The sequence below is a fragment of the Cynocephalus volans genome, chromosome 8 (assembly GCF_027409185.1).
Source record: "Cynocephalus volans isolate mCynVol1 chromosome 8, mCynVol1.pri, whole genome shotgun sequence".
Taxonomy (NCBI): domain Eukaryota; kingdom Metazoa; phylum Chordata; class Mammalia; order Dermoptera; family Cynocephalidae; genus Cynocephalus; species Cynocephalus volans.
This window is the reverse complement of record NC_084467.1, coordinates 22,151,341-22,175,496: the sequence shown is the minus strand read 5'-3', so window position 1 is coordinate 22,175,496 and position 24,156 is coordinate 22,151,341. Positions and strand designations below refer to the sequence as shown.

The window sequence follows — 24,156 nt, the reverse complement described above, 5'->3', positions numbered from 1 at the left end:
CCCAGGTGCACGCCCGCTTGCATGTGCTTGCTTTTTCTCCCTTGCTTTTCCTCTTTCACTCCACTTCTCTGGCGCTGGGCCACTGCCCACACCCAACCCTGCCCTTTGCTTTGTAAGATGCCTCAGTGCAGTGCCCAGGGCCTGGGTGGCCCAACTTGGAGGTTCCTGTGGCATCTGTCTGTTGGTGGGGCCCTAGGGTGACGGTATTTCCTCCCGGGGGTAACTTGGCAAAGATATGCTCTATTTCCTCACTTCTGCAATTGCCCAGATAGCACAGAGGCTGGGGCTGGGGCCAGGACCCAGACAGAGACTCTCAGACCCTGCAGCTACTGCCCCTGCTACAGGTAAGGGGGTCCCAGCCCTGGCTGGGCAAGGGGGAGGCATAGGAAAATGTCCTCAGGAGGCCAAGATCTCGCCCCCAGGCTGCATAAAAGCAGATGGTTCGTTCTGTTTTTAAGGGACTATTCTGGCACCCTTCTCAGGCCCAGAGTCTCATGTTTAGAAAAAACTTTCCCAGGGAATCCAGCACCCCTGTTTTGTTGTCTGAGGCCAAGGCAGTGCTGAGATGACCTCGGAGACCTCACTGGGACTGACGATGGTGATGGGAGGGGGATATGTAGATCTCAGGGAGCTGAATGTCATCTACTTTACTAGCTGTGTGATCTTGGCCAAGTTACAGTCCCTCCGTGTGTACTTTTTGAAATTGTCTGATGAGGATAATGCCATCTCCCCAGCAGGATTGTTGGGAGAGGTAAAAGGTCTGGTATGGGGCTGGGCACTAAGGAACTCACTTAAATGCTAGGTTTGCCTGGGGAATGATGAAAATAACCAGGTTATTGGTACAAAGGGCCAGGCCTACAGCCAGTTTCCCCATCATGTCTCAGATGCTGGGGACAGGGCCCAGGCTTGTAACTTTGTCCTTTGCTGGCAGGAGGTCCAGATATGGGGTTGGTGAACTGGGGCGGCTTGCTGCCCGGGCACTTGTCCACCTGTGAAGGACGAGAGAACCAGCAGGCTGTCTCCCCAAACTCTCAGACAGCTTTCATCCCACTCTGATTGAGCACCCAGCCATGGCCCAGGTGCTTGGAGTGTGTGTGGAGGTGGTGTGGGGAGCGGCGGGCTCGGGAAGCAAAGGAGAGAGATGTCCTTGTCTTTAGACACTGACAACCCAGCCAGAGGAAGAAATCAGCTCCAGAGGTGAAGAAATGGCCTTGGGCTGAGGTGGGCACCCAGGGTTTTGGTTTCAGCTCTTGCTTACAAGCTGGGACCTTGAGCAGTTTTCAGGAGCCTGACTTTCTTCCTTTGCAGATTGAGAATTAAAATACAGGCCTGTCGGGCCGGCCTGTGGCTCACTCGGGAGAGTGTGGTGCTGATAACACCAAGGCCACAGGTTCGGATCCTATATAGGGATGACCGGTTTGCTCACTGGCTGAGTGTGGTGCTGACAACACCAAGACAAGGGTTAAGATCCTCTTACTGGTCATCTTTAAAAAAAAATAATAATACAGGCCTGTCGGCTAGAGGGGAGGATGAAGTAAGAGGCTGAATGGGAAAGTGCATTGTCAATTGTAAAATGCCTCACAGAGGTGAGCCAATGCTTTACTGTGAATACTGATAATGTAATTCTTATTGTAAATGCCTTAAGGATGAAGAATTTGTTTTGCTCGTTGTTTTATCCTTTCTCCTAGCACAGAGTTTGGCACATAGTATGTGCTTAGAATATGCACTGAATAGATGAATGATAAAGTACTATGTTGTAGTTGGAAGGGAATGGACAGTGAGCCAGAGGCCCAGCATCTGGTCCCAGCTCTGCTCCTGACACTGTTGTCACCTTGGGTAAATCCTTTCTCTTCTCTGGACCTCAGTTTTCCCATATGGCCAATGAAGGTTTGAGTAAGGGATTCACAGTCTATGGCATTAATGACAAAATGTGCCTCTAGGACTGAGTTTCATCCCCTGACCAGTGTTGAGGTAGAAGGAGGGGTGTGATAAGAGGCTGGGATCCTGTCCATTGGTCCCTTTATGGGGAGCAGAGACCTCCCCTCCCACCTCAGGCCTGTGATGAGGAAGGCAAACTCCTCTTTTTTAGTGGCATTCCCTCCTTTCCTATACTGGTCCCTGCTGGGTGGAGGCCTGGGCCCAGGAGCAGGTAACAGCTGCGCTAGAGCCTGAGAGCACTCCCTCCCTGCTGGGTGTTGGGGGTGTGAGCCTGGGCCGGGAGTGGAGCCAGCTCCCAAAGGGCAAGTGCTGGGCACCCAGCACAGCCACTTCTCTGCCCAGCTACTCTTGGGGTCCTTGGCAGCATGGTGAGAGTGGGGAGAAGCCTCTGGTGTAGATTTGTGTGTACATGTGTGTCTGTGGTTGTGTGGGGCTCTGCCTATATCAGCATGTGTCTGGAGTGGAGGGCCAGGAGCACATCCAGCTTGTGGGAGCGACTGGTACAGCCCTACAGTTCCCAGAAGCAGGATCACCAACAAACCAGCTGAGGAGTTGATATGCTTCTGTGTGTCTTCAGCCAAGGGGGATCCAGAGCCAGACTCTGCGTGTGTGTGTGTGTGCATGTGAGAGTGAGAATGAGAACACGTGGTGGGGCTGGCCAGTGAGCTCAGATGGTTAGAGCGCAGTGTTACAACATCAAGGTCAAGGGTTCAGATTCCCATACCTGCCAGCTGACGAGAGGAAAAAAACAAAAAGAATATGTCTGGGGAGGCCCACCACTCAGCTGGCTCTCCCCGAGGGAGACCCTCAGGGCTTGGGATTGGAGCTGAGTTCAGCTGGCTGATGGGAGAAACATGTCAAAAATTTGTGCTGGGCGCTTTACAGTTTATAAAGTACATTTCAATTTGCCGCGTGTTTTAGTCTTTACCAACTCTTTGTCACCCCCAGTGATCTCACTTCCTTTTCATGACAATACTTTGAGATAAGGCAACACTTTATTTTTCAGGTAAAAATCTCAAGGCTCAGAGCTGGGAAGATATTCACTCAAGGTGGTGGGTGGCTGAAGATGATGTGGCTGGCTTGGTGCATGGCTGATGCATTTGCTTCTTCATTCATTCAACAAACATTTTCTAAGGACAGCGGGGAAGAGCGGTCACAGTTACTGAGTAAATTGCTCTCACAACAACCCTGAGAGGAGTGGTTTACCATCACCATTTTGCAGATAGAGGGAGGCTGGGAGAGCCAAAGATCATGCAGCTAGGAAAGAACAGAGCCTGGTGCCAACTCAGGGGTGTGTGACTCCATGGCCTGGGCCCCACGTTCTCCCCCGGGGCCAGGCCCTGGACTGGCTGCAAGGACACCAGTAGACTCAGGAGCTCTCCGGCAGGGAAGAGGTCAGTGTGATTCCTGGTAAGGAAGAGGCGTGTGCTCGGTGCTGGGGAAGCTCAGAGGAGGAAGTGCCTTCTCCCTGCCCTCGCTGACTTCCAGGAAGCAATGTGGGGGAGGGTGACACCCAGTCAGATACCACCTAGAAATCTGGGAGTCAGGAGACACCCACGCCAGGTTTAAGGTCCCCCAACTCCATGGGTATTTCCTAGGCTGGCTGAGCAGAGGCTGAGTCTCATCAAAATAATATACATACCTGGGGTCAGGATACAGTCCCCAGTGAGAAGGAAGATTGGGTAACTCTGACTGGTATGCAGGCCACCCAAATCTCTGGGGTCCTTGTTCTTGTCCCTGACCTCTCTACGGACCAGGAGCTCCATTCATCAACCAATAAATGTACCCAGCATGGTGCTAGAGTTTGTGTGCTGAGAACTGTGGGGTGCCTGGTGCAGAATTCCCCAGAGGTCAGGATACTTGCTTAATTTGCCTCTCAAATTCTTCCACATCTTGGACAAATGTTGTTGAAAACACTTTATGAGGACGCTCTTCGGAGGATGACAAATGTCAAGCAACAGGGGAGGTCAGAAACAAGGAGGTAACTCATTTATTGAGTTCCTATTATATGCCAAGCACTTTAGAGGGTTTTCTGTCTTACACCTCAGGGCTATCTTGAGAGGTCAATGTTGATATTCCCATTTTATAGATGAGGAAACTGAGACTGGCCCCAGGGAATTTAAAAGCTGGGAGTGGCTGAGGCTGATACTTGAGGATTTGCTACTCTGTGTGTGTGTGTGTGAGTGGGGAAGGTTAATTTATCTGTTTAGCAAATATTTCATGAGTGTTGCTGTGTAGGAGGCCCTGTGATGGGTATTGGTGATATGCCAAAAGCCTTGGCCCCAGGGAGTTCCCAGCCCAGACATAGGGAGAATTCAATGGCTCTTACGATGCAGTGTGATGTGTTGTGTTATGGGAACAAGGTGACATCTCTAACTCCGCATGGGGTAGAGAAGTAAGACTAACAATAGCCAACATTCACTGAGTTCTCACTGTAGACCAGGCATTTTCCATTTACTCCTTACAACAACCCTATGAGGTATGCATTAGTATTATCTCCATTTTGCAGATGAGTAAACAGAAGCTCCCGGAGGTGAATCACCTATCTGGGGTAAGACTTGGCTGATGTCATTTTGCCAACTAACACAGCTGCCGTAGAAAGACCATACTGGCGAGACACCAAAAAAAAAAAAAAAAGCCTGTAACTGGTTCCCAGGAGCTTGCAGGGGTACTGATCTATCTGGAAGCTGGATGTAGGTGGCTTAGAGCTTGTGTGAGCTTGATGTGAACAGCCACAGTGAGGTGGTGCTGTCTGGAGAAACATTTGATCTGATCTAGTCAGCAGATTGTCGTGTTTTACTGTAGACCCAGCTTTTTAGTGCTGTTGATTGTGAATACCTTGAATTGTGCTAAGCAGTTTACACACATTATTTCATTGAGTTTGCACACCACTCTGGATAGGTGTGTGCCTGGACTATCATCAGCTCTACTTTCAGGGGAAGGACCTGAGACTCAGAGAGATGAATCTGTAAGACTTGCGCACTGTGCACAAATCCCACACATCGGGATGGCTCACCTCACAAAGACCACAAGACAGAGACCGCTGCAATCAAGCAAGAGGAGTTTATTCCAGCATGCTGGGGTCACTCAGTCTCCTGGACAGGAGCGACCGTGAGCTCTTAACACAAGCACTTTTTATACAGTTTTTTTAGACAGACTTTGGCAACAGGATGAGTTGTATACTGCTTACAGGTTATCAGAGGTGACCTTTGGATTTATTGGTGGGCTTTAGCGGGCTGGCACACCGATAAGGAATAGTGTATTTCCCAATCGTTTATCTTCCTTGTGGCCAGGTGGCCTCTAGATAAGGAACTGGTCAGTTCCTGGAACTGGGTGGTGATTACTCCCTTCCTGGAATTTAGCGTGCCTGGGCCTGCCTTGACTGCCTGGCCTCTGCATATTCCCTTAGAAGCTGCCTTACTTAAAATGGCATTAATTATGTTTTCTCGTTTTTATTAGTACAGAAGCAAATTGCGCATGTTAAAGTTATATTTCTCTTTACAAATCTTGGCCATGTTTATGTGGCAAGGGAGTGAGAGAGGCAGGATTTGAACCCAGGTTTGTCTGACTCCAGAGTGTGTGTTAACCACAGTCCTCTCTAAATGCCTTACACCCATTATTTCATTTAATGCTTACAAAAGCCCTATAAAGGAGGTGTGTTATTAACTGCATTTTACAGATGAGGCCCAGAGAAAAGAAGCAGTTTTAACAAAGGTTGCACAGCTGTTAAGTCATAAAGCTGAGTCATGATTCCAAGTTAAAACACAAAATGTACTTTCAAATCTGCCACCTCTTACACCCATTAAATTGTTTTGTTTTTGTTTTTGTTTTTTTTACAGTGGTAAAAAAATAAATCTACCCTCTTAACAATTTTTAAGTGTACAGTTCAGTCATGTTAACTACATTCACATTGTTGTATAACAGATCTCTCCAACTTTTTCATCTTGCATGACTGAAACTATATATCCATTGAACAACTCCCCATTTTCTCCCCAGCCCCCCAGCCCCTGGCAACTACCATTCTACTTTAGGTTCTATGCATTTTACTACTTTATATACCTCATATAAGCAGGTTCATATAGTATTCCTCTTTTTGTGACTGGCTTATTTCACTTAGTGTAATATCTTCAAGATTCATCTGTGTTGTAGCATAGGTCAGAATTTCCTTCCTTTTTAAGGCTGAATGATGTCCCATTGTATGTATAGACTACATTTTCTTTATCTATTCATCTGTCAAAGGACATTTAGTTTGCTTTTAGATCTTGTTTTCAATTCTTTTTGACATATACCCAGAAATGGGATTGTGGATTATATGGTGTTTATATTTTTAATTTTTTGAGGAACCTCCATATTTTTTTTTTTTTTTTTTTTTTTTTAAAGATGACCGGTAAGGGGATCTTAACCCTTGACTTGGTGTTGTCAGCACCACGCTCAGCCAGTGAGCGAACCGGCCATCCATATATGGGATCCGAACCCGGGGCCTTGGTGTTATCAGCACCGCACTCTCCCGAGTGAGCCACGGGCCGGCCCACCCTCCATATTTTTTCCCACACAGCTGAACCAGTTTTTAATACCACCAGCCCAAAGGTTCCAATTTCTCACATCCTTGTAACATTTGTTATTTTCTGGGTTTTTGTTTTTGATAGTGGCCATCCTAATGGGTGTGAGGTGATATTGCATTATGGTTTTGATTTGCATTTCTCTGATTTGTGATGTTGAACATCTTTTCATTTGCTTATCGGTCATTTGTATATCTTCCTTGGAGAAAAATCTATTCAAGTCCTTTGCCCATTTTTTAATCGGGTTACTTGGTTTTTTGTTACTGAGTTGTAGGAGTTTTGAATATAACCCCTTTTCTGATATATGGTCCTATCCCATAGGTTGCCTTTTCTCTGTTGATTGTTTTCCTTTGCTGCATGGAAGTTTGTAAGTTCGATGTAGTCCCATTTGTCTATTTTTGCTTTTGTTGCCTGTGCTTTTGATGTCATATTCAAGAAATTATTACCCATTCCAATGTCATGAAGATTTTCCCCTGTTTTCTTCTATGAGTTTTATAGTTTCAGGTCTCATGTTTAGGTCTTTAGTCCATTTTCAGTTACTTTTTGTATATGGTGTAAGATAAAGGTCAAACTTCATTCTTTTGCCTGTGGATATCCAGTTTTCCCAGTACCATTTGTTTAAGAGACTGTCTTTTCCCAGTTATGTAGTTTTGGCATCTTTGTCAAAGATTCTCTGTGGCCAGATACATGAGGGTTTATTTCCGGGCTCTTATTTTGTTCCACTGATCTATACATCTGTCTTTATGCCAGTACCATACTGTTTCACTGTAGCTTTGCAATATGTTTTGAAATCTGGAAGTATGGGCCGGCCCCGTGGCTCACTCGAGAGAGTGCGGCTCTGGGAGCACAGAGGCGCTGGGTGCGCTGAGGCCGCAGTTTTGGATCCTATATAGGGATGGCTGTTTCGCTCACTGGCTGAGCGCAGTGCAGATGACACCACCCCAAGGATTACGATCCTCTTACCGGTCACAAAAAAAGAAAAAAATAATAAAAAATCTGGAAGTATGACGCCTCCAGCTTTGTTCTTTCCCAGTTTTTTTGGTTATTTGGTGTCCTTTGAGACGCCTTTTGAATTTTAGAATTTTTTTTCTATTTTTGTAAAAAATGACATTGGGATTTTGATAGGAATTGAATTGACTCTGTAGATCACTTTGGGTAGTATGGACATTTAAAAAATATTAAGTCTTCTAACCCACGAACTCAGGATATCTACCCATTTGTTTATGTCATCTTTAATTTCTTTCAGCAATGTTTTGTAGTTTTTAGTGTACAAGTCTTTTGCTTCCTTCGTTAAGTTTATTCCTAAGTATTTTATTCTTTTGGATGCTATTGTAAATGGGCTTATTTTCTTAATTTCCTTTTCTCTTAAGCCCCCCTCCCCCCCTTTTTTTTTGGTGGCTGGCTGGTACAGGGATCTAAACTCCTGACCTTGGTGTTGTAACACAGCTCTCAAATCAACTGAGCTAACCCAGCCAGCCCCACTGAAGCCCATTTTTAATCTTCATTTTACCAGTGAGGAAACAGAGACTTGGAGTCACAGAGTGAGTTAAATGGTTGAACCAGGATTTGATCCCAGCTCTAGTGCTGCCAGGCACCTGTCAGATGGACACAGAAAAGAATCTGTCCTGCCCTTCCTGACATTGGAGAGCAAAAGTAAAAGCAGGGCTCCAGGTCAAAAGCATCTCTGTCTGGGGCCTTGCAGCATCTGGAGTTTCTGTTCTCAGGCCGGAGGACAGTCCCATGAGTTGGCCAAGGAGTGGTTTGCTTCCATCAGGGACCACAGCTTGGCCTACAAGAGTCAGGATCGGCCTTGGAGCTCAAAATCCTAAGTCTGCCAGTTTCCAGCTATGTGGACGAGTCTGTTTTCCTCCCTAACCTCACTTTCTTCCCTGGAAAAATTGGCATCTTGTAAAACCCACCTCATGAAGCTGATTCGAGGAGGAAATATCACGGGTAAGAAGTATCTGTATATTTAGCTAATAAATGGTGTCCAGCACTCCCCTCCAGCCACAGAGCAAGGAGTAGTTGGATCCAAGAAGGTGTGCCCACCGGGAACCTATGTCCCTCCTGTGCCTGCCACTTCAAGCCCATGCTCTATTGGTAAAAGCACCCTCAGGCCTGTGGGGCTGCAAGGAGCTGCTGGTACAGGGGATGTCGATGAACTTGGATGTACCTAAATTATAGCTTATAAATATTTAGGTGCTCTTGACCTCAACTGGCCCCACAGGTGTTAGGGGCTGCTCTGACTGGTGAACCCAACTTCCTGACCCATAGTCTGCACTGGGATATTAACTAGCACATACTCCTTTGTGACCAGCTCCCGATGGTCCCTTCCCTCTGACTGTCCTGCTATGGATGGAAACCCCTTCTCCAGGTTCCCTAGGGGCTGGGAATGTTTCCAGTGGTAATGGGGGTTGAACAATGTGCAGGGCAGAGGTTGGGGGATCCAGATAGCAGAATTCTTCTATCTCCATGAATGTTTGTGGCCTCCTTACCCCATACCAGCTGAGTGTTATGCGTGGGCCAGCTGCCCAGCCTTGTTCCATCAGGGAACTATGCCTGTGTGTTAAGCTCAGTGGTCTGAGCCTCTTCCTCCTTCTCTCTCCAAATGCTCATCTTTTTCCTGAGCTGTTGAAAGCTTTGTTGGCATTAGCTGGAGGCTCTGTCCAGAGCTGGTGAGAGAGCCAGTATGTGGGTCATACCCATAGTCCTCTCCCCTGGGTCCAGGCAGCTGGGCCAGTGAGGAGAGGAAGGCCTCGTCTTTGTGGCTCAGATCCTGTTCCAGCCACTTTTCATGCTTATCTTTGGAACCATTCATTGTTAGGATTGTAAGATATTTGTCAGGGGCTTAGTCATTCATTCATTTATTCATTCATTCCCCAGTGCCTAACACTGGGAGTAAGGAGATAAAAAAGGTCTAGTCCCTGCTGCCCTCAGAAGCTCCCACCCTGGTGAGAAAAATCACCATAGAAATCAATACTTTAAACATATTGTGTCAGGTGCTATACTGAGGAATGTGCCCAGTGCCACGGTGACCCAGAGAAGGAGGCAACTCATTCTGTGGGAAGTCATCCCAAGGGAAGCACTCTTCAGATTAGATCTTAAGAGGTGAGTAAGATTTTTCTAAGTAAAACCATAGGCAGAAGGCACTCTCAGTAGGGGCCACAGCATGTGTAAAGGCACAGAGGGTTGAGGGAATGGAGTTTTTAGGAAAGCAGCAAGAAGCCCAGTGTGGCTTGAGTAAAGGGGTGAGTAGAAGGCAATGGCGAGAGATGAGGTGGGATTTGATCCTGCAATGGGGCGCCATGGAAGGTGTTAGATCAGGCAAGTATGTAGCTGACGTGTGCTGAGGCACAGCACTGCCCAGACATCATTGTGTGGGTATGAATTATAGAATACAATCCAAACTCCTTGCTGTGGCTTAGGAGCCATCTGGGGCCTGGTGCTCTCTGATCACATCCCACTCTTCCCATTTCTCACTCCCCTAGGGACACACTGAACTTTCAGTTCCTTGAACATGACAAACTTTTTCTTACTTCCTATCATGGTGAACTTATTTCTACCACAGGCCCTTTGCATACAATACCCTTTGCCTGGAATATTCTTCTTCTAGCTCTTCTTCTGACTTGTTCCTTCTCACTTTTTAGATTTTAGCCAGGGGAAGATACAGGTTTTGCAGGTCCCTAAAGCTTACACAATTTGGGGGGCTCTCTTTGAAGAAAAGATAACAAATTATGAATTCACAGGGCCTAGGAGGGGGCCTTGAAACTTAAGGTTCATTGTCTTTGTGGTAAATCTGCCTCTGGTTTTGTTTATATGTCCCTTTTCCAAGAAGCCTTCCCTGACCACTTTGTTTAAAGCAACTCTCTACCCAATCCTCGTGTTACTAATTTTTATTTCCTTTATTGAATTCATCACAATTTGAAATTATCTTTGTACAGTTATCTCTCTGATTATTTTTGACTGTTTCAACTAGGGTGCGAGCTCCTTGAGATCAGGAACCTTGTCTGTTTGGTTTCTGCAGTATCCCCAGCGTAGTGCCCGGCACCCAGTAGGAAGTCAATAACTGTGAGGTGAATGAATGAACATGGCCTCTGCTCCTGGAGGGCAGAGAGGACACATACAGGCAATTTCAGTGGGATAAAAAGCTGTGAGCTATGAAAGCCCAAAGGATGGACACTTAGCTAGGCCTGGGGATGGGGGCAGGGTGCGCAGGAGGCGAGGAGGCTTAGGAAAAAGTACCTGGAGGAAATGAGACCTGAGCAATCTTAAAGGATGTCTGGTAGTTACCCAGCAATGAGAAGGAGGGAAGAATGTTCTAGGAAAAGGAAACATCATCAGTACAGTTGTGGAGGTGTAAGCCAGGGCCCAGTGGAGACTTAGCTAGTTACATTTTGGGTGATTTCAAATTTGGGATGAGGGCCAAGAGAGTGGGAGTCACAGGGGGAGCAGGGATTGGACAGATGGCAGAGAAGTAGGAAGAGCCCGGATGTTGGGTACTGGATGCACCAAGGGCAAAGGCTTTGGGCTAAGCGGGGGTTCTACCCAGGACTCCACATTCTGGTCCTGTATCTGGAAGGAAGAGGCCTACCTCTGCTGGGCCTCTTGTGGGGGCTGTGTAGACTGCAGGGGTGGGGAGTCAGAGGGGTTTCCTGAGTATATATTCTCCTGGGTTGGGTTCCCAGGAAGCTGACTTTGAGGTGTAAATTAGCATGTAGTCGCAGTTTTCCAGGAATCCTCTTTTTTTTTTTTTTTTTTGGACCAGTAAGGGGATCGCAACCCTCGGCTTGGTGTTGTCTGCACCACACTCAGCCAGTGAGCGCACCGGCCATCCCTATATAGGATCCGAACCTGCGGCCTCGGCAACTTACTCTCCCGAGTGAGCCACAGGGCCGGCCCTTCTGGGAATATTTTAAAACAAATTCCAGATCTTGTATAATTTCATTTATAAACACTTAAGTATGTGTATCTAATAGATAAGGAATTGAAAAATATGACCACAATATCATTATCATAACTAACAAAATTAACATTAATTTCTTTCTTTTTTTTTTTTCTTGGCAGCTAAGCAATACAGGGATTGATTCCTGGACCTTGGTGTTATCAGCACCATGAGCTAACTAGCCAGCCCTAACATTAATTTCTTTTTTTTTTAATTGAATCATAATGATTTTACATGTTTTGGAGGTTCAATGTTGACGTATGTTGATCAAATCAATATTATTAGCATATATATATTATTACAAATCATACTTATTCTTTACGCTCCTTGTCCAATCTCTCCCTATCCCCCTCCCCCTCCCCCCTCCCCCCTCTGATAACCCTAGATTTCTTCTCTCCTTCTGAAAGAGTAATGGTTACTCTTGATTTGTTGCCGAGATGATCTGTCCAATGCTGAGAGGTGTGATCAGGTCCCCCAGTATTATCATAGAGCAGATGCTTCTTCTGTCACTCTGGAATGGGCTTTGTGGAGAGAGACATCCTCTTCTTTTCTTTGGTCTCTGCTGGTGACTCTGCTTGTGTCAATGCACTCCAGTGGCTGGCGGGCCACCTTTATGGTGGTTGTGGCATCTAGCCACTGTTGCGGCAGCCATGGCTATTGTGGTGGCTGTGGTGGGCCACCCATGTGGAAGTGGTGTTTTTACTGTGCTCCTTGCCTGGTTGTGGGAGGAGGGATCAGTCCCCAGCTCCAAGCCTCAGGACCCATAGCCCTAACATTAATTTCTCAATACCATTTAATACTTAGTCTGTGTTCGAGTTTTTCCACTTGACTCAAAAATACTTTTTACAGTTGTTCTATTTGAGTCAGGTCCACACACAGCCTTTGGTTGATCACCCAGACTTCTTGATTGAGAATTTGACATTCCCCTTCCTTGCCTCTCACTCACTCCTCAACTCATGCCTCAGAAACTGGGCTCCCTCTGATCACGTGAGATGGATTTCCATGTTGCCACATCCAATGTTCGCTTTCCTGTCTGCATTGTCATCGAGCTCCCTGTGGCTTTTCCCACACTTGGCCACGTGCTCCCATGCTCCTGAAGCTGTGTCCTCTTAGGCCTCCAGCACAGCACTCTCCCGGTTCCCCTCCTACTTCTCTGTTTCCACCTCCTTCCTAGGTTTCTCCTCCTCCTCTGACTTCTTTGATGTCGGGCTCTTCAGGGTTTAAACTTGTATCCGCCTGAATGCTTTGCAAGCCTCAAATGTGATATATCCTCAACTGAATTCATCTTCCCCACCCCCACCCAGTTCCTCTGTAGTGTCATCTCAATGAAGACAGACACTACCACAGCCCCAGTCATCTGGCCCAGAAACCTGGCAGTCGTCTTCGATTTCTTGTTTTTTCCCAGCCAGCATCCCATCCATCACCAAGTTCTGTTCATCTGATCCCCTGAATAACTCACAACCACCCATTTCCTTGCATCCACTCTGCCATGGTCCAAGCCTCCTTCAGCCCCCAGATGATTACAGTTGTCTCTGCGGTTTCCCACCTCTGGTCCACAGCCCCTCCAGTTCATTCTGTACACAGCAGTCGAAGCCACCTTCCCTAAACTCAGATCTAACCTTGTCCCTTCCGTGCTCACCAACCTTCAGTAAGTCCCCATTTTCTACAGAATCAAGCACAAGCTTTTTAGCCTGACATTCAAGACACTTCTTGAGTTGACTGATGCTTACTTTTGTAGCCCTGTCTCTCTTCACCCCCCTTAGACTTTGAGTCTCAGCCAAACCGAATGTCTCAAGTTTCCTCAGAACAAGGCGCAGCGTCTGCTGTGCTCCCAGGCCTCCGCACATGCCGTCCCCTCCGCCTGCAATTCCTGTCCCGTTGCTTCCTCAGGTTGACTCAACATAGGCAGGAGGTCATTCCTCACCCTCAAATCTGGGCTAGGGGCAGCTTCTCGGAATTCCCATTATACCTGGTACCTCTGTCATCAGAGCACTTATCACTTGTCTGTTTCTGAATCTCTCTCTTGCAAAATGGTCTGTGAGCCGCTCAAGGGCAGGGACTGGTCTGTTCTCTGAGTCCTCAGGACTCCACTCAGGTCCTGGAGCTGTGAGTGCTTGTCCAATGAAGGCATAAATGGGAGAATTGGACTAAGCTGTGTGCGTATCTCGTTCACCTGGTGAGAAGATTTTTTTTTTAAGAATCAAAATTAATATAAAAAAAATCCAAAATGAACAAACATCAACACTTTAAATGAAGATAGGATCATAATGGTGCTAGGCAGAGCCATATGAGAGCCTGAGGCAGAAGGAAGAATCAGTAATGCTTCTTTTAATTTTTAAAAATATAGCAGTAAAACATTATTTATATGGATTGCTAAAGTTTTGGTGCCTCCTTAAATTTTGCGCCCAGTGAGTACCTCTCTTGTCTCACTCTAGTCCTGGCCTGGGTGGAAAGACTTTCTCAACAGGCCTGGGCAGGCATGGTGCAGGCAGCAGGGCCCAAGATATCCTGGGTTTCTGGAGGAGAGTTGCCCTCGCCCCACTGAACTACAGCCCAAACCCAAGAAGAGGAAGGCACTTCCTGTGTGGGCGGTGGGTAGGGACATGACTTCCCCAAAGACCCAGCATGAGCAACATGCCCTGTCTAGCTGTGGGCAATCCCCAGTCCTCTGCCTCTTGCAGGCAAGGCTAGGCCAGATGTGCCCCCTAGCCTCAGGAACAGGGTCCCCCACGGCATGAGAGCCAGCATGAGAGAGAAACAAGGCCAGTCCCAGATGTAGTGGGCATCTTAGGCTCAAAGGAAAGGACGGGGCTGAGACTGTGGGTCAGCCATATTCAAATCTTCTGCTCTCAGGATCCCTTTATATCCTTAAAAATTATTGAGGGCCCCAAGGAACTTTTATTCACATGGATTATATCTATCAGTATTTACTAAGACATTCTAAAAAATTTTGTTTTTATATTAAAACCCCCCAAATAAACTTCTTCCATGTGAACATAAATAACATATTTTTAGTGAATTATGACTAGATTTTCCAAAATATAAACAATTTAGGGAGTGGCATTGATTTACATTTTTTTACAAATCTCTTTAATGTTGGGCTTAATGGAAGACAACAGGATTCTCCTATCTGCTTCTGCATGCAACCTTCGTGATATGTTGAATTGGTTGAAGTATATATATGAAGGAACTCGGCCTTCACACAGATATGTACTTGTAAAAGGAGGGATGCTTTAATGGTGTCTTCAGAGAACTGGTGATGTTCTTCTTTGATACTACATCAAAGATCCACAATGGTAGTTTCTTGAAGGCTGGTTGCAATATAGAACCTAAATCATATCAATGAACTTTTTATAACAACCTCTTATACTGCAATGTATTGGTCTACCTTGCCATTTAAATGGATCTTTTACCTGTGCCTAATTTTGAAACATCATGCCTTGATCATTTGGAAAATTTTGGTTCACTGAATTACGCAGGTCGTCTAAATGTTGATCTTTCACTATACAATATCAAAAATTGCATTCATTAATATCCACCATCTCACCAGAAAATCTTTTTGAGTCTTAGAAAGCTGTCAAGCTCATGTGTGCAGATACAAGTTTTCCAAAAATTGTAATTTTCTCTTGAAAGTTCAAATTTTATCATTGGCAACAAATCCCATTATTTGTTTTCCTTGAAGTGACAGGTTCACTTCACTTTAATATATATATATATATATATATATATTTTTTTTTTTTTAAGTTTATTAATATTATTGTTTTTTTACATTCTAAGATGTGGTGGTGGAGCAGTCGGGGGGGAGGGGGAGAGGGGAAGGGTGAAGGAAATAGGGTGGGAGAAGGAGGAAGGGGTATGTGTGGTTGAGGCCTGTGGCACCCTGCTCATTCCTGCAAGGAAGACAAGGGGGCTTCCAGCGGTGGCTCAGTCATTACTTGCCTGGATGCAGATGTCAGGGGGGAATGGCTGAAGCCCTTGGCCCCCCACTGCCCCAGTTTGGGAGACCAGGGGGCTTCCAGCAGTGGCTCGGTGGTTGTTGCTGGGCTGGTTGCGGGTGTGTTTGGGGCATGGCTGAGGCCCTTGGCTCCCCACTACCCTGGCTCAGGAGCCCAGTGTGCTTCCTGTGGCAGCTTGGTGGTCATCACTGGGCTTGTTGCAGGTGTCGGGGGGCATGGCTGAGGCCCCTGTCCCTCCCTGCTCCCTGGCTTGGGAGCCCAGGGGGCTCCTGGTTCTTTTAGGTTTTATAGGTATTCTTTGGTGATGTGAGACTTTTACTAGTTAATATCAAACTTTGTCTCTGGTTGTGGGTACTTTGTTTTTTCTTTCAGTTCTGTTGGATTATTTGCTGTTCCTACCACTTAAACTCTGCACTGGAACTAATTTGTTGTCCTTTTCTTACTTCTTTTTTTTTTTTTTTTTCTTTTTCGTGACCGGTACTCAGCCAGTGAGTGTACCGGCCATTCCTATATAGGATCCGAACCCGCGGCCGCTGGGAGCGTCGCCGCGCTCCCAGCGCAGCACCCTCCCGAGTGCGCCACAGGCTCGGCCCTTTTCTTACTTCTAAAATGGAAGAACTTCCTGTGGGGACCAGCACTTGAGCTCTGTGGTTGAGCTAAATTGCTGCTTTGCTGCTGATTCCCTCAGGAAGGCTTTTTTTGCAGCTCAGGTTTTAATTGTTGACCTTGTATTTACTTCTAGGTCTTGTTGAGTTCCAGTACAACTGGGTTGTGTGGTAACTCTGGTCCAGGCCGGAGACTTTTCAGCAAACTGCACCCCCTGCAGATCTGTATTCCTGATCTGTCCCACTAAGTGGTCCTGGGCTGATTGGATGGCAGATCAGCTGTCCATGCTGTGCTCCAGTGTTCCCCCAGTGGGCCCATCTGCCCCACCGCCCATACTGCAAACACTTCTCATGGGACAGGCCATGAGCTGGTCCCTTGTGATGACTCACCTGTCTCTGAGTTGTTCCTTTTTTCAGCTGTTGTGGCTCCTTGCTCCTATGTGGGTCCACAGGAACCCTGTTAGTGGTCTTGCTGGCCTGGGGGCCACCAAGGCCCTCTTCTCCACTGCTGCCACCAAGAAACTTCATAGGAAGGGCACAGTTGCAGCTTGTGCTGGCTCCTGCTCCATGTGCTCAGCAGCTCCAGCCTGGAAGCATCTGGAATTCAAAATGTCTAGAGCAGTTCTTTCTTTCTCTCATCTTCATGAACTCCTGCCTTCATGAACTCCATAGGTCTCTCCTCCCCTTCCCCTGAGCTCTAGCAGCCCCAGCTTGGCTGTTGTTGCTTTTTTTTTTTTTTTTTTCCAAAAGATGACTGGTAAGGGGATCTTAACCCTTGACTTGGTGTCAGCACCACGCTCAGCCAATGAGCGAACCGGCCATCCGTATATGGGATCCGAACCTGGGGCCTTGGTGTTATCAGCACCGCACTCTCCCGAGTGAGCCACGGGCCGGCCCTGTTGTTGCTTTTTAATAGTTGTAAATTAGTTGATTTGTGGGAAAGAGTGACACTGGGGACCATCTATTCTGCCATCTTGACTGGAAACCTCCTTCTTTTATATTTGAGAAAATGTTTGCCAGATACCCAAGTCTGAAAAACCATAGTTTGTCATTTTGTTCTGATGGTGACCTATGAAAAAGTTCAGGTCACAACTCAATCTCATAAGTGCTTTTCCTGAAGATGACCATTGTACTTTGGTTTGCAGCAGAACTGTTTCATGTATATTTCCTATTTTACACTCAGAATATTTAAAAGATGTATCCTCGATACTTAATAAAATTAATAATTTCCTTGCTTTATCAAAGACATTTAAAAGTGAAATTGGCTTTTTACTTTAATTTTATTTTTTTACACTGTGAGTCTTTGTGAAGAATACGGTGACTCCTGCTACAGTTTTGCACTGCTGCCTTCATTTGTGCTGAGGAGCCAGCTGTTTTGCTCACCAATGCTTTTGCCCCATTAGTTCAAATGTCAACACAGTGAAAATGGAAAATAATGTCTTGATATTATTATGAAAATAGTCCTCTCCACAATTCTATGGACAACGTTTTGGAACTATTGTCCTAGAGCTTTGGGATCAGATGCAGGACTACCTTTAGGAATGGAAAAGTTCCCAGCAGAGTAGAAGCTAGCAATTTTGCTGTTGGGGAAACTGCATAAAATGTGTCCTCCAATCAACTATGTAATTCACAGTGTGACTTGAGAATGAGTTTCTGTTTTTACAGGGATCATATGATTTATTGGGAATTATGAAACCTACATTTATTTAATTTAACATAGATAAACAACCACCACACTAAATGCGTGGAGCAAAACACAAAAATGTTATCAGTCAACAAAATTCCAGGTAGAGTCATTTGTTTCTTTAAACACAGCTGTAAGTATCTTTAGGCTTCTTAAAGTGTTTTCACTGCTGGGGGCTTCTGAAGGGATGGGTGTAGTTAATAAGGCTTATTACCCATTCCTTCATTTATTCATTCCTGGTGCTGGGAATACAGGGTCGAACAGACAGACAAGGTCCTTGCCCACCTGGTGCTCACAGTCAAGTGAGGGAGCATTAAATAATCACATAAATACCAGTATGATTACAACTGTGCTAGATTTACGAAGTACAGGGGGCTTTGAAGTGAAGGAGCAGCAGCTGGCCTAGCCCTGGAGCCAGCGAAGACTTCCCTGAAGAAGTGAAATTCAGCTGAGGTCTGAATCTCATGAGTTGGACTGGCCAGGTGAAACCTCATGAGTTGGACTGGCCAAGTGAAGGTGGGGTGTGGGTAGGGAAGAGCATTCAAGGCACCAGGATAGGTATTACAGAAGCTCCTAGGCAGGAAATGTCTGGACAGGTTTGAAGACCAGCCCAGGAAGTCCATTCTGGCTGAGCCTGCTGGGAAGGTGACACAAGATGAGGGTGGAGTGTCAGCTGGAGGTCAGGCCCAAGGCCATCTGGCAGCCTTCTTTCAGTTCCTGGAAACTACCATGCTCTTTTCTGCCTCAGTCCTGGACCCAGGCAGATGCCTCTGCCTGGAATGTTCCCTTGTTCCTCCTTCAGTCCTCAACTGAAATGTCACCTCTTTTCTAAGTAGATCTCTTTGGTTCTCCATATCAGCACCCCATTTTCTTTGTATAGCAACTGTGTTTGTTAAAATTGTTTTTGTCCATCTCCCCCATGAGGCTGTAAGTAAGATCCCAGAGAGCAGGCTCCCTTCGATCAGTGTTCAGAGTCCACCCTGTATATCCCGTGCTTGGCGGTGTACCTGCCATGCAGTTTGTGCTCAGAAATATTTGTTGGATGAATATGTGAAAGAACAAATGAACACAGAGCTGGATTTGAGATCCTGGCTCCATTTCTCAATAGCTGTGTGACCTTGTGCAAGTCACATAACCACCCTGCACTTAGTTTCCTGTTCTATAAAATGAGGATTATATTTCCTATCTCAAAGGATATTTGTGAGACTCAAATGAAGTAGTGCTTGTGGAAGCACCTAGCAGAGTGCCTGGCTCCAAAAGAGGTGCTTTAAGTGCTAATTGCCTTCCTTGCTTGTCACTCCCAATTCTGTGCTCTCTTCAATATATTATGATTTATAATGAGCCTCCGGCCTCATTTCACCCAAGATGAGTTTTTGACCCTCTTCCTCCCCGCCTCCCCACCCCCTGCTGCTTCCCTGAACCTCGCCCACTGCAATACAAACATCAGAGGGGCTTCTGGGAGCTTTTGAGAGCAGGAACAGGAGGGGAGGGAGAAACTGGTTCAGGTGGACAGTGTGGATAGTGCGTAGATCTGCTGAATACGGACCAGACCTTGGGTAGTGGGAATATGGATAGCTTTAATCTTCTACAATATACTTAAAACAATTTTTTTTTGTTTTGAAATAACTTCAGGCCTTCAAAAAAGTCGCAAAATAGTAGAGTTCGTTGTTTGCCCTTCACCCAACTTTCCTTAATGTTAACCACTTACAGAACCATAATACAATGACTAAAACCAGGAAATGAACGGTAGTTTATTAATTAAATTATAGACCTTATTTGAACTTTGCCAGTTTTTCCCCTAGTGACCTTTTTCGGTTCCAGGATACAATCCAGTATCTCACAGTGCGTTTAGTTGTCATATGTCTCCTTAGTCTCCTCTGACCTATGACAGTTCCTCAGTCTTTCATTGTCTTGCATGATCTTGACACTTTTGATGAGTACTGGCCAGTCATTTTGTAGAATGTCTCACAATTTGGGTTTGTCTGATGTTTTTTCATGGTTAAATTGAGGTCATGCATTTTTTGGCACAAATACCACAAAAGGGATGTCATGTCCTTTTCAGTACGTCGTATCAGGGGTACATGATGTTGTATTTATCAGTGGTGATGTTCATTTTTATCACTTGGTTAAAGTTTGTCTACTGGGTTTCTCTACTTTATACTCTTCTTAAATTGTGTTGAAAAACTTTAAATTATTAAGATAATAAATGCTCCTAAAAAGTTCAAAGTATAAAGTAAATAAACTTCCCACTAAACCCACCTCACATTCCCAGAGGCTACTTACTATACCGTCAACTGTATAATGTGTATCCTTCTAGATCTTTTTCTATGCATACACACACATATAAAGGGGTCATACCAAACATTTTCTGTAACTTTTTCGTTTGATTTTGTTTTTACTTAACAATATTCTCCAGGGATTGCTTTCCCTGTCAGGACAATCAGAGCTAACTCATTCTTTCTGATGGCTGGCTAGTATTTCATTCTCTGGGTAATCCTAATATTACACTTCTCTGTACTTTCCAATCTTTTCATGAGTACATAAATTATTTCTTAATATAAAATACTTTACCATCAACATTTTTACTTTAAATGCTATCAATAGAAATATATTCAAATTTTATCAGAAAAATTGCAAATTTTACAATATGAATTTTATATATTTTATCACTAGAAATAGATTTTCTAAGATTTTAAATCAAAATAAGCCAAAGAAGAAAAATTATATTTAAAAATAGAATAAAAGAAAAGAAACCGAACTACTGTTGATTCCGTTGAATCGCAAATGCTATTCATTGTAAAAACACGTCATTATTTCAGGTAGAAAGAAAACACTGCCAGTTAATTGGAAGATGCCACCAATCTTAGAGTTTTAAAAATGTACAAAATGGGAGTGTCCCAGTCCATTAGTGCTGCTATAACAAATTTCCTGAGACTGGATAATTTATAAAGAACAGAAATTTATTTCTCATGGTTCTGAGGCTGGAAGTTCAAGATCAGGACCCCTGCAGATTCGGTGCCTGGTGAAGCCCGGTATCTGCTTCCAAGATGGTGCCTTGAACGATCTGTCCTCACATGGTGGAAGGATGGAAAGGCAAAAAGGGGAAGAGAGAGTGCTCCCTTCCACCTCACGTCCTTTTATAAGTGTGCTAATCCCATGCTGCCCTCATGACTTAATCCCCTCCCGAAGTCCACACCTCTTAATACTGTTTTTCAAAATATGAATTTTGGAGGGACATCATTATTCAAAACTTATCAGGGAGTCTTGGAATTGATTAAATAGCATAGTCCCTTCTCCGCCCTTTATTAAACAAAATTACTGTGTGTTCTTCCAGGTACAGCCAGGACCCTATGACCAGCTGTCCCTTCCAGCCCACAACGATGGAGCCAAGTGATTCTTCCTATGTGGACTCTGTGTTCCGATACACGCTCTTCCCAATTGTTTACAGCGTCATCTTTGTGCTGGGGGTCATTGCCAATGGCTATGTGCTGTGGGTCTTTGTCCACCTGTACCCTTCTAAGAAACTCAACGAGATAAAGATCTTCATGGTGAACCTCACCATGGCGGACCTGCTCTTCCTGATCACTCTGCCGCTGTGGATTCTCTACTACTACAACCAGGGCAACTGGATTCTTCCCAAATTCCTATGCAATCTGGCTGGTTGCCTCTTCTTCATCAACACCTACTGCTCCGTGGCCTTCCTGGGCGTCATCACTTATAACCGCTTCCAGGCGGTAACTCGGCCCATCAAGACTGCTCAGGCCACCACCCGCAAGCGTGGCATCTGTTTGTCCCTGGTCATCTGGGTGGCCATTGTGGCTGCTGCATCCTACTTCCTTGTCATGGACTCCACCAACACAGTGCCCAACAAGGCTGGCTCAAGCAACATCACCCGCTGCTTTGAACATTACGAGAAGGGCAGCGTGCCGGTCCTCATCATCCATATCTTCATTGTGTTTAGCTTCTTCCTCGTCTTTCTCATCATCCTCTTCTGCAACCTGGTCGTCATCCGCACGCTGCTCATGCAGCCGGCGCGGCAGCTCCGCAATGCTGAAGTCAAGCGCCGGGCACTGTGGATGGTCTGCACGGTCTTGGCGGTATTTGTCATCTGCTTTGTGCCCCACCACATGGTGCAGTTGCCCTGGACCCTGGCGGAGCTGGGCTTCCAGAACAGTCACTTCCACCAGGCTATTAATGATGCTCATCAGATCACCCTCTGCCTCCTTAGCACCAATTGTGTCTTGGACCCCGTCATCTACTGTTTCCTCACCAAGAAGTTCCGCAAGCACCTCACTGAAAAGTTCTACAGCTTGCGCAGCAGCCGGAAATGCTCCCGGGCCACCACGGAGACGGGAACCGAAGTGGTCGTGCAACTCAACCAGATCCCTGCCAATTCTCTCAAAGATTGATCCCTCTTGTTGGGGCTAGGCTCAAAGTCTTCTCCGCCATGGACATCATGGACTGAGCTGGGGAAGAAGGGATCTGCTGTGGCCTGGGCACCTCCTCCTTGGACACTGGTGGCCCATTAGGGATGGAGACTACCTCACCCAGGCAGGGATGATGGCTGAACTGGACTGCGAGAAAATCCAGAGCTTCACTGAGCCCCTTCACCCACCTTTGGACATGTACTGGAGTAACCTTGGCTCGTGACTTCATCCTGAGCCCCTGAGTCTGAAGGGGCTGAGAGGAATATCAGGGTCAAGTGCAGACTTTGAGCCTCCCAGTTTACCCCACTTGTGTACCAGCCTAAAGCTTTGGGCAACCATTCCCAAGCGCTAAGGACAGAGAATGGGTTTGGGGAAAATGACACGCCCTGGCTGTGTGGCAGTATCTTTGGGGCAGACTTCTGAGATAGAATGTTGCCATCCTCTTGCCACCCACAGGCACGAAGTCTTTGTGACAATTCTCAGGGGAAGTTCAGTGGAACTAGCAACCTGACCTGAATGGTGACCAGAAAAGATACATGAACAGAGCAAAAGCTAGGATGGGAGCTTGTTTCCTGGAGCAGATGGGTCTCTCTGCACAGGCCTCACCTCCGGCCTGGGTCAGCTCTGGGGGAGTGGGAGGGAGATGACCACCCCATTCATCTTTCTGTCTCAACAACAGACCCTGATTAAGTACCTTCTGTGGGGCAGCCACCCAGTGTGGGTGGGCAAAGGCCCCTCAAAGCAAAATTGGGGCCATCTAGGACAGGGCACCTCCATGTCCAGAGGCTTCCGTGGGAACAGGCACTTGGACTGGGAAGGGCCGGAGGCCTCTTGGTGGAAGGAGCCTGTCAGTTCTCTTCCACTGCACTCTCTGGGAGGCCCCTCTTAGCCCAGCTTCTGGAAAGTGGGAGGTGTCAGCTTGTCTTGAGGACCTCTAGAAGCCTGCTTGTGATTTTTTGGGAAGTATGTTCAAATGAGCCTCCCCTCTCACCCTGTGACAAGTACTTGCAGTGTGAACCTGCAGCCTCAGACTCAGGGGCTTGGAGGAGCCTGGTTTTCAGAGTCCTGTGCTCTTTCTGAGAAACTTGCTTCCTTCTAGCCAGTTTCCACATGAAGTTGAGGTTCTTGTTTCCTGTCTATGGGGCAAGCTCTGGATGGCTGATTTTGATAAATGCTTCTCAGTGGGCCAGTAACCTGCTTGGGTCTGGGATGGCAGCTGTGGGCAGGACTTAGCTGATGGCAACCAAGTGGCTCGTGCAGCATACTTAAGTTTTTGTGTCACACAGACCCAGGTTCAAGTCCTGGCTTTGTCATTTCCTGCTGAGGGCCGAAGAGCCGAATTTCCTACCTCTTAGGGTTGTTACCTGTGAGGTAAAACCTACCTCGTAGCATTGTTATGAACAGTGAATGCTGAGGCAGGTACCTCTTGGTCAGGGTGACTGCTCATCCCAGACCCTCCCCTTTTCTGAGGATTTGACCATTGCCAGCCCCTGATAGGAGCTGGAAGGACAAGAGGTGGGCATCTAGAGTCAGAGATGCTGTTTCAGGCTTTGCAAGTCACTTACCTGAAGACATATAAACTCTGGAGCTGTGAATGTGCCTACGTGTGTTTTTGTCTATGTGTGTGATGGAGGGGGTGGCTGCTGCATGAATACAGTAGAGAAAATGGCTCTTTTCAGAGAGAAGATAGAAGTGCAGAGCAAAGCAGAGACCAGAGAGAAACCACAGGAGCTTGGAGGGAAGAGGGAACAATGCTTCCAGGGGCCTGCCAGCCTTCCTCCTCCAGGCCCAGCCCTTCCTGAGGCCTGAAAGCTGCTCTCCTTCCTTCGGGTCCTGTGGAATTCCCTTGTCAGGATATAGTCTCTCATTTGGTTTAAGCTGATTTGAGTTGCTGTCTATTACTTGCAACCAAAAGAGCTCTGAATGAGTTAAATGCTTTGATGTTAACACACAGTGTTTCCTGAATTTCAGTCATTTTTGGACCTCCCTTGCAATTTTTGTACTATCCATGTACCACTTTATGTATGTTTACTTAATAAATATTT

At 46.2% G+C, this 24,156-nt stretch overlaps 1 protein-coding gene across 2 annotated transcripts; it reads left to right on the top strand.

Annotated features, from left to right (window-relative positions):
• The first annotated feature begins 1,136 nt into the window (after positions 1-1,136).
• PTAFR (platelet activating factor receptor) lies at positions 1,137-23,118 on the top strand. 2 transcript variants are annotated; one of them, XM_063106208.1, is made up of 2 exons: positions 1,137-1,221; positions 21,019-23,118. In XM_063106208.1, exon 2 carries the CDS (start codon positions 21,035-21,037, stop codon positions 22,091-22,093), a length of 1,059 nt encoding a protein of 352 aa, XP_062962278.1. In that variant the 5' UTR covers positions 1,137-1,221; positions 21,019-21,034; the 3' UTR covers positions 22,094-23,118. The 2 variants fall into 2 exon arrangements, with proteins under 2 accessions (XP_062962278.1, XP_062962277.1); XM_063106207.1 differs by having other exon boundaries at positions 1,150-1,197.
• Positions 23,119-24,156: the final 1,038 nt, after the last annotated feature.

Excerpts from the sequence above, each read along its gene's own strand:
- PTAFR (XM_063106208.1), top strand. The coding sequence starts at position 21,035 with ATGACCAGCTGTCCCTTCCAGCCCACAACGATGGAGCCAAGTGATTCT.